This window comes from Chinchilla lanigera, unplaced genomic scaffold (genome assembly GCF_000276665.1).
Source record: "Chinchilla lanigera isolate Chin_1 unplaced genomic scaffold, ChiLan1.0 scaffold00154, whole genome shotgun sequence".
NCBI classification, from domain to species: Eukaryota; Metazoa; Chordata; class Mammalia; order Rodentia; family Chinchillidae; genus Chinchilla; species Chinchilla lanigera.
The window spans coordinates 1,557,048-1,569,546 of record NW_004955555.1 but is presented as its reverse complement, the minus strand read 5'-3'; the positions used below and the strand labels follow the sequence as shown (position 1 = coordinate 1,569,546).

At 39.5% G+C, this 12,499-nt stretch overlaps 2 protein-coding genes across 6 annotated transcripts in view; both read right to left on the bottom strand.

The window, feature by feature from the left end:
• Nucleotides 1–1,710: 1,710 nt before the first annotated feature.
• Nucleotides 1,711–4,718, bottom strand: Znf283 (zinc finger protein 283). Its single transcript, XM_013508743.1, is given in 2 exon segments — nt 1,711–4,491; nt 4,494–4,718. Coding segments are annotated over 2 exon segments (1,617 nt in total). The 5' UTR covers nt 4,681–4,718; the 3' UTR covers nt 1,711–3,061.
• Nucleotides 4,697–12,499, bottom strand: part of LOC102018994 — a 21,673-nt gene continuing 13,870 nt past the window's right edge. For 4 of the 5 annotated variants that reach the window (XR_001232306.1, XR_001232308.1, XR_001232305.1 and 1 more), the window contains 3 exons: nt 9,452–9,539; nt 7,304–7,430; nt 4,718–4,757 (listed from right to left, as the gene is read on the bottom strand). Coding sequence is in view for 1 of the 5 variants with exons in the window: in XM_013508744.1 (XP_013364198.1) it covers nt 4,739–4,757; nt 7,304–7,430 (146 nt within the window). In the remaining 4 variants the exon portion in view is untranslated. Of the gene's footprint in view, nt 4,758–7,303; nt 7,431–9,451; nt 9,540–12,499 lie in introns of all 5 variants that reach the window. The other variant, XM_013508744.1, reaches the window with a different exon arrangement.

The following is a 12,499-nucleotide window of genomic DNA, read 5'->3' as shown; positions in this document are numbered from 1 at the left end:
CAACAAAAGATGAACAACAATAAAAAAAGAACAACAAAAAACCAAATGCCCCTGGAGCCATTCCTGCATAGATACAAGTATTTTTTTAACTTACGAATGAAAGAAACAGTGGCAGAAGGCAGCCATTTCAGAGCGTGATGCTAACTGCCATTCAATTATAGCTAATGAGATTTGGTGATCAAAATTTCTAATGCTAGGGGCTGGGGATTTAGCTCAGCGGCACAGTGCCTGCCTGGCAAGTGCAAGGTCATGAGTTCAATTCCCAGTACTGGAAAAAAAAAACAAAACAACAACAAAAAAATTCCTAATGCTAGAGCCTCTTTTGGGTATGGCAGCATTCCCAATGCAGTTTCACATACCTAAGATAATAGATAGTGGGAATTGGTATTTCCATGGTAACATGATGGAATACACTAGTTTAAAGTTGTAAATTTTGACAAACTAATGAAATGTTTTTGAGTGTTCCTTAAAAGGGGACTTAGTAGATGGTTACATCAACTTCCTTGGTCAAGTTGGGCATGATGGTGCATGCCTGTAATCCCAGCACTGAGGCAGGAAGATTGCTGTGAGTTCGAGGCCAGCCTTAACTGCAAAGTGAAACCGTGTCTCAGAGAAAAGAGAAAAAAAACCCACTTCCTTGCTCAAAGACTCCCCCTTATTTGTCAAGTATTAGTAGGCACTGGTGAGTCTTAAAACATCATTTCAAAAGTGCTGAGATAAGGCACATCTCCACTTCTCCTGATTAACATGTAAATATGGTACTGGGGCTGAGATGGGTACTATTTAGGAAGGATAGATTCTGTTAAAATAATCCGTTTTCTGCTTTGTTTTATGCTTGATTATCGAGACTGCAGTTGTGTGAATGATGTCAACCACTAGATGGTGAATGGCTGATCAGTGAGATCATGGAAGCTCTGTCTGCACAAATTAGACATAGGAGAGAGGACAGATTTGTAATGATGAACCACACACATTTGGTTCTCAAAGCAGTTTTGATGGAATTGTCGGTCCTTTTGGAAAGGAATACTTTTTAAAGGGCTGTTTTCTTACTGTCTGAGACCGTAAGACATATTCTGTTTCATAATTAATATATTTTCATGTTGGCACTAGGGTACAACAGCCACATGGTTGAGTCATTTTGAGAGCCATCAATTTTAAGATGCATTCTGATTTCCAACTACTAAATATATACATGTAGTTGTATATTTTTAAGAGTAGCTGATCAAAGATTGCCAATTGCTCTAGTTGTGTAATGGACCTTTACAGTGGAGAGATTATAAAGATTTACTCTGTAACTAGTATAATTCATCAAGTGATCAAAGTTAGCACTGGTAATGGTTTGAAACATGGATATTATGTTTCTGATGTGCTGCAATACGAAGTACACATCACCATCTAAGAAGTGCTCCAGTCTAATATGATTAGGAGCCATTAGTTCTCACTCCAGTTTATGAAAAATATAAAAGATTGAGGCAGGCCAGGCATGGTGGCGCACACCTGTAATCCTAACACTCGGGAGGCTGAGGCAGGAGGATCGTTGCAAGTTTAAGACCAGCCTGGGCTACAAAGTGAGCTCAAGGCCAGCCTGAACTGCATAGTGAGACCCTGTCTAACAAAAAAAAAAAAAAAAGATTGAGGCAGATAATAAATTTCACCATAAGGAAAGAAATTCAGCATGAGAAAGAAGCAAACATGTGTCAATCTATAAAATCATTTTCCTAAACTCTTTAAAGTCTTTTTTTTTTCAGCCTCTACTTTTTATGCAATTTAAGAGATAAATCTTATAAAAATCCTGTCAAATTTTTATTTTACCAATTTTTCCCAAATGGGTGAATGGTTATGAGAGGGTTTTCTAAATTCATTACACCAGTGGTTGTCCCTAAGTCATGAACAGTATTAATGTAAAAGCACAACTATTAATATGTATTGATCATAAGACCTACACCAGATACCCCTTAATGGATCTGGCACATACTAAACCCATCCAATCTCTACAGCAGCTCTAATAAGATAACTATCATCATTAGCACTTAATATAAATATAAAAGAGAGTAGGCATTTGGTTTAGCATCCCCCAAGTAGTAAGGAGGTGCGTTGGCAACAAGTACGTGTGTGATGTATAGGGGTTTTCCTGTTTTGTTACATTAACAGGGTGGTTGTCTAGGACAAATCTGCTAAAGTATAACAAAGATTGAAAGGTTTTGGTAGGCCTCTGTACATTTGACATCTGGAATAAATTCTCGTTATCATGGGCATAAGAAAATTGTGATTCCCATTTTCCACATCCTTATATACTCATCAGAGAGAGAGAACAAAGGATTACTTATTTGAATTAAATCCTATTATTTCTCTCAAGTTTTAAAAAGTGTGAATGATGTCTCTAAAATTATTTCTGGAAAGGGATGAACTTTTTGTTTTCAATTTCTAATCATTCATGGGCTACCAAAGTGGTATAAGTTTCCAAAAATTTGTGTGCAGTTTTCTCATAAGGGACAGGTGAATATTTTGTGAACTGGTACTAGTCTCTAGAAAATAATTTGAGTGGTATTTGTTTAAAAGCATTTCTATTCTCCTGATTCAAAATTTCTCTTTCAGATGAACTTTCTGATTTACTCTAAGATGTTTACAACATCTACATGCCTTTTTATATTTCTTACTTTTTTTTGGTACCGGGACTCAAACTCAGGACCTTGCACTTGTGAAGCAGGCACTTGTGCCACTGAGCTATATCCCCAGCCCATATGTCTTACGTTTTTAACCAGTATAAGTTACCTGATATTGCTCAACTCTCATGTCATGGGTAAAGATCTTCACATATTCCTTATATTTAAATGGCTTCATATATATACATATATATATATACATATATATATAATCTCAATATTTGATAAAATCACACAGAAGTCTAAATGTCCTTTCATATTCCTTATATTCAAAATACTTCTCACTAGTATATCTTTGCTATTATCCATACACAGGAAAGACTGCACATTCCTTATATTCATAGGCTTTCTCAAGAGTAAGTTGTCCATACACAAAAATGTTCTTTCATTTCTCTTCATCACAATGTTTCTTCAGCATAAATTTTCTCACTTGAGTAAGTTGTCCATATAAAGGCTTTCCCACATTCTTTATATCCACAGGGTTTATTACTATCAAGTCTCTACAGATGATCAAAGTTTGAACCATTAATAAAGGTGTCCCAAAATTCCTCACATGGATGATCTTTATCACCAGTATGAAATCTCTGATGAATGCTTAATTGATAGACACTACCAAAGGTCTTCCCACATGGTTCACATTCATAGGCTTTTTTGTCAGTGTGGAGTCTTTCATGTTTAATAAGGCTTGAATCCCCACTAAAGGCCTTCCCACATTCATTACATTTAAAAGGTTTTGCACCAGTATGAATTTTCTTATGCTGAGTAAGGTGATAGCCCTGGCTAAAAGCCTTTCCACATTCTTTGCATCCAAAGGATTTTTCACCAGTATGGACTCTTTCATGTTTAGTAAGACTTGAACCCCAACTAAAGGCCTTCCCACATTCTTTACATTCAAAAGGTTTCTCACCAGTATGGATTTTCTGGTGTTGAGTTAGATAATAGGCACGGCTAAAGGCCTTCCCACATTCTTTGCATTCATAAGGTTTCTCACCAGTATGGATTATTTCATGTTGGACAAGACTTGATCCACAATTAAAGCCCTTCCCACAGTCCTTACATCCATAGGGTTTCTCACCAGTATGGAATATCTGATGTCGAGTAAGTTGATAGCCCCAACAGAAAGCCTGTCCACATACCTTACATTCATAAGTTTTTTTACCAGTATGGATTTTCTGATGCTGAGTTAGTTGATAACCACGACTGAAAGCCTTCCCACATTCATTACATTCATAATGTTTCTCACCTGTATGAATTATTTCATGTTTAGCAAGGCTTGAGCTCCAAAAGAAGGCCTTTCTACATTCCTTACACTCGTAAGATTTCACACCAATATGAATCTTCTGATGTTGGGTAAGGTGAAAACCATGACTAAAAGCCTTCCCACATTCTTTACATTCATAATGTTTCTCACCTGTATGAATTATTTCATGTTTAGCAAGGCTTGAGCTCCAAAAGAAGGCCTTTCTACATTCCTTACACTCGTAAGATTTCACACCAATATGAATCTTCTGATGTTGGGTAAGGTGAAAACCATGACTAAAAGCCTTCCCACATTCTTTACATGCATAGGGTTTCTCACCAGTATGGATTCTCTCATGTTTAACAAGGCTGGAGCCCCAGCTAAAAGTCTTCCCACACTCTTTACATTTATAGGGCTTCTCACCTGTGTGAAATCTCTGATGAACAGTAAATTGATAGGCACTAAAAAATTTCTTCCCACATTCTTTACATTCAAAATGTTTTGCAGCTATATGAGTTCTCTCATGTTGGACAAGTTTTGAGTCATGGCTACAAGCTTTCCCACATTCCTTACAAACAAAGGTTTTCTATTATGAATTCCTTGGTGTGGGATAAGAGATTTACCGTTTTTGTATATGGGAATTTTTTTATAGGTGATTAGTATTTGACTAAAGTATCCCTCTTGATGTTCCTGTAGTCCTTCAACTTTGCTTTTATGCTTCCAATTATTTCTGAAAATGAATGCCTCAAGGCCAAGGGTTTTATTTTTTTCCTTCATCTCCCATTGGGAAAAATTTATTTCAAAAGTATCTTTTCCAAAAAATACATTTTTGGTTTCATATGTTGACTCCAAATCTGAAACAAAACAAGAAAATCACACATTTTATTTCCTTTACCAAGGGAAAAAAAACCTACATCTATAGTAGAAATAAAACATAAACAAAATATCTACTGGAAGTGAACTAAGTTAGGAGACTTACTGAACGCACTTGCAAGTATCAAGGGTCCCCCTGTTATACAATAAGCTCAGTTTTTATTTTTCCACTCTCACGATCTTAATGTTCTCACTTGATAATTTTCTGAAGGATCCACTGAGAGCACTTCAATAAGACTCTTATTTTCTCATGCTAATAGTAACCTTAAGCTAAAATGTGAGCTTCCATCAACAAGGCCTGTGTTCCAAGCTTCAGTCATTCAATATCCCTTGTATGTGTGTCTCTTAAAGGTAATCAAGTTCTTACTGTTACATAGTTTGGCTGGTTATATTTTTTCTAACCTAGTCAAAGCTTCCTACAATATGTAGCTTGTTTCCTTTACCTCTAGTCAAAAGTCTCCTATAAGATCTGAATTTAACTCCAGAGTTTATTGGCTGAGATTCCAACCTTGACATATTGTCTGTTTGGTTATTTGTAAGTGATTTGTTGGAAGAGAAGGAATGATCTCTCCTTTAATTGGCTTTGGTACACACTAGGTAAAAAAGACAGTAGCTGATCTACAGGAAAACATGTTGTCACTTCCCACCCCTTGTATTGGTCATAAGTCATTAATGGTGGGTTGATGTGTATTTTTGTAGTGGATTCTACAGGTAACTTGCAGTTTATGTCACACCCTACTCCTTAGCAAGATCACAGTCTAATGATTACCAGATGCTAGACTGGTCCTGACTATGTAACTAGCAAAATGGTCTTCACCACTTTACATTACTGTAATCTCAGCCCTTGGGAGGCCGAGGCAGGAGAATCACCATGAGTCTGAGGCCAGCCTGGGCTACATAAGTGAGTTCAAGGCCAGCCTGCACTACATAGCAGAGACCCTGTCTCAAAACAAAACAGAAACAAAGATAAAGACTTCTGAGAAGAAAAAAAAAGGTGAGATCACCTCAGTAAGAAAGTGATCTTGATTTAGACTCATTTAGGGCTCCACCTCCTTAGAGCAAATACAGCACAGCAGTTAATAACAGACTCTGGAGTCAGACTGTCTAGGTTCACTTCCTGCCTCCACCTCCCACCAGCTCTATGACCTTGAAGATCATTTAAACTGCAAGTACCTCAGGATCCTCATCTAGAAAATGGGGATAAAATGGTACCTACATCCAGAGGAGGTTGTAAAGGTTAAATAAGGTAGTATATTTACACTGCTTAGAACAGAGCCTAGTATATAGCACAGTACTAACTACTGATATTACATTTGCTACTATTATTTTTTTGTTTTTCATTTTCTTTTCTAACTACTGTTGTTATCTTGCTAGGAGAAAAACAGGACATTTCCTGAGACAATTTAGGGCTTGTCAATATTAAATGCAAGGTTCATAGGTTGTAACTTTCAACTTCAGATCTATTGTAAGGAATGTGTTGACTTTAGTATTAAATGCATTCTGTTCATTTGATCCACCCCTATATAAAGTACAGAAGCTTTTGAAAGGTACAGTACATCAGGACTCCGTTGTTAGCTATTCTGCCTGAATGTGGGTCAAAAAAGAACAAAGCACAGTGTTTCTCACTTTAATGTGTACAGGATCATAGGAAGATCTTGTGTGTGTTCTTTGGGGCAGGTCCAGGATATGACTTGACATGCTGTATTTCTGGTCAGCCCCATAAAGAAGCCAATGTTAACTACTTATGCAATACTTTACAATAAAAAGATAAATTTAACACACACATGCACACATACACATGCATGCACACACACACATGCATGCACACACACACATACATGCACACACACAATGAATAAACCAAATTCATGGCTTCTAACCCTTGAGAAAACAATGTATATTCCTTCCCAAAACCAGCGACACTGTCTGTCTTCTGGCCCTTCGCCCTCCCTATTTCCTGGTGCTTTCTCCTTCACTGATTTTTGTCTGATGACTTCTCAGACAAAAGAGCCACACTATGAGTAGCGAGGGTGTAGAAAGTCTGAAGGGAACACAGCATGTGACTCTGTTTCTTTGACAGAGGTTAGGAATACACACCCTACAGTGCAAATATGACATGTTGGTCATTAAAGAGGCAGCAGCAGAAGGACCAGAGAAAGGGAGAAGGTCCCTGAGGTATGGAGAAAATCAAGATGCTCAAGGAGCTCATTTCTCGTTTGCTTTTGGTGGGTTTTTGTTTTGTTTTGTTTTGCTTTGCTTTGTTTTATTCTCTTTGCTTTGTTATGTCTATATAGTCCAGGCTGGCCTTGAACTCACAGTGATCTTCCTGCCTCAGCCTCTCCAGTTCTGGGATTATAGGCCTGTGCTACTATGCTTGGCTCAGTGACCCCACTTCTAACCCCACGAAGCATAACAACTTTATGAGAAGGAGGAGAAATTTCTTCAAAGGTAGCCCTGCAACTTCCCATGTGCAGAGCTGAGGTTACTGAAAGGAGGTCTGCTATAAGTTGCAGGCAGGTGACCTTACCCAGTGACAACAAGTTGCTGTAGTTCTCCAACATCACATCCACATACAAGTCCCTCTGGGCAGGCTCCAAGCATTCCTACTCCTCTGGAGAGAAGTTGATGGCCACATCCTTGAACGTCACCAATTCCTAAAACCAGAAACCTATCCATTACTTACGAAATGGAAGAGTATGTTTCCAAGAGGATTAATAGGGTATGAAGGACAAACTACAACAAAAACAAAAATATAACAAGTAGGCTGGAAGCCTGGGGTTCAGGCAGGGAAAAGTTACAAAATTAGTGCAATCGAAAAAGAGTGCCAACAGGTGCTAGACATGGATGGCTCAGCTATCCACACCTATCTGGTAATGTATAAAATAATCCTAGCTTCTCCTCTATTAAGTAAAAATTATGTGTGTACAGGCATATAACTGTTCTGTGCTTGCTTCACAAATTTTATATAAATGTGAATGCTTATCTTTTCTTTTTAAGAAATAGGAAAAGCCAGTTTTCCAAATGTGCTTTAAAAATCTCTATTTTAGAAAATGTATTTCCATTAAATTAAGAATTATTATTAAAGTGCATGTAAATCATTGTTAGATTATAACATAAACATTGTATCTTATTATGATAAATAAAATATTTATTATTAGCTGCAATTTAGTTAATACCCCAGAATATATTTTAGTTCAGTCACCTTATTACGGTTATGCATTTAGGTGGAACAAAATTTCAAAAATTTTCATTCTGGGAATCTGGGATCATGGAGGCATCTGGGTTACCTTCTTACTTGCTACCACCAAGCACCTCTCACCTAACACCTCCCTCGTCCCTGAGTCAGAGGAGGTCGCATATGACACAGATGCCGCCCAAGACTGGCACGTCCTAAAAGACAAAAAGGACACTGACAGTGATGTTTATTTATCAGGGAATCCCTAGAAAGGACCACTGACACTCCTCTCTATCCCAACAGCCTCCTAAAGCATGTACTGTCACATAAATTGAGGTTAAAACCAACCAATCCAAATTCTACCTAACCGCTGGAAAACTCAGGGCAGGGGAGAAGTTCCGAGCGTACCCGGTGATCTACTGGGACCCTCATCACTGACTCATCCTACTATAAGCTTGACAAAGGGATGAGAAACTCAGGTAAGAGAAGTGGTTCGGACCTGGCCAAATGCAGATGGAACTGCTAACTAAAGTGACTATCCTTGACAACGCCATAGTTAAACACCGATGCTCTTCCAGAGAGTGCATACCATGGAAACGGTTCTTCAGGGTGAGCATGAAGCTGTTTAAGGACAGAGTATCCTGGCTGGCTTCTTTCCAGGCTGACCACTAGGCAGCATCTTACCATGAAGAAGGAAAACTACGGTTTTCAAAATGTGTGCTCTCAACTAGGCGTGGTGGCGCACGCCTATAATCCCAGCACTCAAGAGGCTGAGGCAGGAGGATCATTGTGAGTTCGAGACCATCCTGGGCTACAAAGTGAGCTCAAGGCCAGCCTGAACTGCACAGTGAGACCCTGTCTCAAAAAGACCAAAAAAAAAAAAATGTGTGCTCTTTCATGCTCTTCTCTTTCTTCCTCTGATGTGAATCCCATTAGTGTCTTCAATGAAATAAATCCACTGTTAGGTTTTTTTTTTTGTTTGTATTCAAGTAAAAGTGTGCTAATTCTTAACTATATTTCTTTGAATCACTCTTTGGTAGATGCTTAATTATTTCCCTTATAAGACTCTATTCCTGCTGGGCGTGGTGGCGTGGCCTGTAATCCCAGCACTAGGGAGGCTGAGGCAGGAGGATCACCATAAGTTCGAGGCCAACCTGGGCTACACAGTGGGTTCAAGGCCAGCCTGGACTACACAGTCAGATCCTTCTCAAAAAATAAAAAATACAAGACTCCATCCCTTCACTTTTCTACCTATCACTGCTTTATAGAAGCCTAGGCACACAGGAGATGTTGAATAACAGGTTCAGTGAATAGGACCCTGATTGGAATTGTCCTCAGGGAGGACACCATCCTTTTTGGGACCGTCCTTCATCAGAAGAGGAAGAACTAAGAAGTGGGTTCAGGAAAGGAGTTCTGTTATGTAGAAAGCTTTAGGATGATTCAGGAAAAGATTCACATGACCTAAAAGTCAGAATATTTCAAAGAAGAAAATCAACTTACATCTGTCATGGTTCTAGACTTGCAAGAACAAATTAATGCTCCTTGGGGCTCCTCTATTGATGAAGCACAAAATCCAGAAAAGCCAGATCTGGGGAAGGAAAAGCAGCATGAGACCAGGTGTGCCTGAGTGACTCTATCCAAGCTTAAACTGGCATAAGCTTTTACCTCCTTCGTTCCTGCTTCGGTCAGGAACGTCAGTGGTCTGCTCCGCACCCTACAGACCACTTCTGGAATCTAAACTATCTGCAGCAAGAAAAGGTTTATGGTAGTGCTTGCTTCTGGGAATGCTGATCTGGACCAGGGTTAGCCTACTCAGTTCTTCCCAGATCAGATCTTCCTCCTTCCACTCCCACCTCTCCCAGCTGAGAAGGGCCCACAGAGTATAAGCTGGAACCTCCTTCATGGGCTCAGGATTAAAGCGAGTTGTTCAAGACATGGTAGCAGGACAGGATATACAAGAAATTGCTTGGGAGCCCATAAGGCTGACTTCTTCCTACACACCAGAACATCAATGATACTGAATGCTATTCAGTTGATAAAAGCTAACTTGGGGGAAAATATGATACATTGTTAGTTGAAAAGAATAGGTTACAGATGGACAGTATGGTTACCTTTATGAAACACATGTACATGTCAACATTAAAAAGCTAACAATCAGGCAATACTGAATAAAAATTTTTAGAAAATTACACATCTATAAATTAATATTGTTTTGAGCTGTTTTGGGGTTAGGATCACAGTGTTCTTTTTGCCTGGGTATGCTGCATACTTAGTATAACTGTGACTATATACTGTATTATGTCTGTGAACTCCAGATATCCATTTTTCTGCTCACAAAAATGGCTGAAATTCCCCAAATGCAACTCATAAGGCCATGGGTATACTGAGGAGGTCTTGATGCTGCTTCCTTTCACGTCTTTTCAACAAATAGGTTTATTTTGCAACTGAGCCTGCCTTAGACATGACAGCTTCTAGATAACTGCTGCATCATCTGATTCCATTAGTCTCACTTCGTCGGCAACATCAGCATAAAAGCTAAAGGCTATAAGCACATTTGCCTTCATGATGCTGGTCATGACCTAATGGTATTCCCTGTAATTACTTTCGTATGAGTTCCTAAAGCAGATCATCTGGATTGCCAGTTGGCCTTTGTTGTTGGCTGCCTTACATTCATTCCAGACATGCTTTGTCTTCAAGGTAACAACTGTTTCTCCTACTCATGGTACTATACCCAAAGTATTACTATTACAGGGTCTTGCATCTCAGACAAAGTTTTACCCCAAATTCCACTTCCAGTAATGTAACCTTAAGAAACAGAAGCTACAAATGGTGGCACATGCCTGTAATCCCAGCACTTTGTGAGGCTGAGGTAGGAGGATTCCAAGTTCAAATCGAACCTAGGAAATTTCGTTTCAAAATAAAAAAGAAAGTTAAAAAAGGAGATAGGAGCAGGGCATGGTGGTGCACGCCTATTACTGCAGCGCTCTGAAGCCTGAGGCAGGAGGATCAACACAAGTTCAGAGCCAGCCTTTACAAAGAGATTGTTTCAAATAAAAAAAGAACAGAGAGAAAAACAAAAAAGATTTTTACAGAGCTTTTTCTTTTTAAAAAACGGGAGGTTGGGGTATAGCTCACTGGTAAAGTACCCCTGGGTTTTATCTCCAGTATAAAAGACAGACAGACAGACAGACAGACAGAGAGAAAGAGAGAGAGAAAGCCAGGTATGATGGTACATTCCTGTAACCTCAGCACTCAGGAGGTTGAGGCAGGATTAATGTAAATTCAAGGCTACCTGGACTACACAGCCAGTTCAAGGCCAGCATCAACTACATAGTGAGACCCTGTCTTAAAAAAAACAGAGAGAGAACTACTCAAGATATGTAGACAGAAGTTAGATAGATACATAAATAGATACATACACATAGATGCACAGATAGAGGTATATGGAAAGTCAACAAAAAATGATTTCAAAGAATTAGAAGCTATGTAATAGTAAGAAAAGGACATTCATGGCCCACTGCACTGTCCTTAGTTATGATGGTATTGGATAATATTACTTATAAAGAAAGCTATGGATGACAAACTCCTTAGTGAGGCAAGTCACTTTCTGACATAATGTGGACATATATTCTATTGAAAGTAAGATAAAGGCTCTAGTGTCAGACTCTCAGGATGTGAATCTGAGCTTGATAGCTACCAGTTTCTCAGCACTTGTGTCCTCGTCAATAAAGAGGGATGGGGACAGTGTCTGCCAGCGATGGATGCTCTGATGATTGAGTAGGAAGACTACAGCATGCAAAATACATAGTGGTCTAACTGAATAATAATTAGCCTTTATATTTAAAGGCTAAAATGAAAGCTAACACTTCATTATTGCAGATGAGGAATGCTAATGTCCCTAATTTCATTATAATGAAAAAAAATTTAATGCCACTCTTTCCATTTTGCTCAAAGTTTGTGCTTCTCAAACCTACTTTCTGATAATGCTAACTAAACTTTCAAAGGTCAGCTTTGAGCTCTCTGTTCTTCCTAAATAATAACATAAGCAAAACAGGTTTTTAGGAGGACACAGAGGAAATATTCCTTCTTTCCACTATATGGCAAGAGAGACTCCATTTTCTGTTTTTAACTCCACATTAAGAGCAGTCACTTAAGGCCCCCAGCGCACGGGGAGCCACGGGCGGGGAGCGCCGGTCTTCCGACCGGCAGCTCGCTCCCTGCCTCGCAGGCCCCTGAAGGGAGGGCCCCCAGGTGCACAGGGAGCCACGGACGGGGAGCGCCAGTCTTCTGACTGGCTCACTTCCTGCCTCGTAGGCCTCCGGAGGGAGGGCCCTAGGCACATGGGGAGCCATGTGGCCGAGATCACTGTGGCGCGCCAGCCTTCAGGCCGGCCGCCACTGCTCAATTGAGAACTATCATGACACAGAGAAACAATGACACAATTGGCCCACCATGCACCGGCTGCAGATGCCCACCTATGGACGTGTGTGAATCATTCAAACATGGAGAAACCCCTGGGAATACATGCTATACAATGGGCCACTCTTG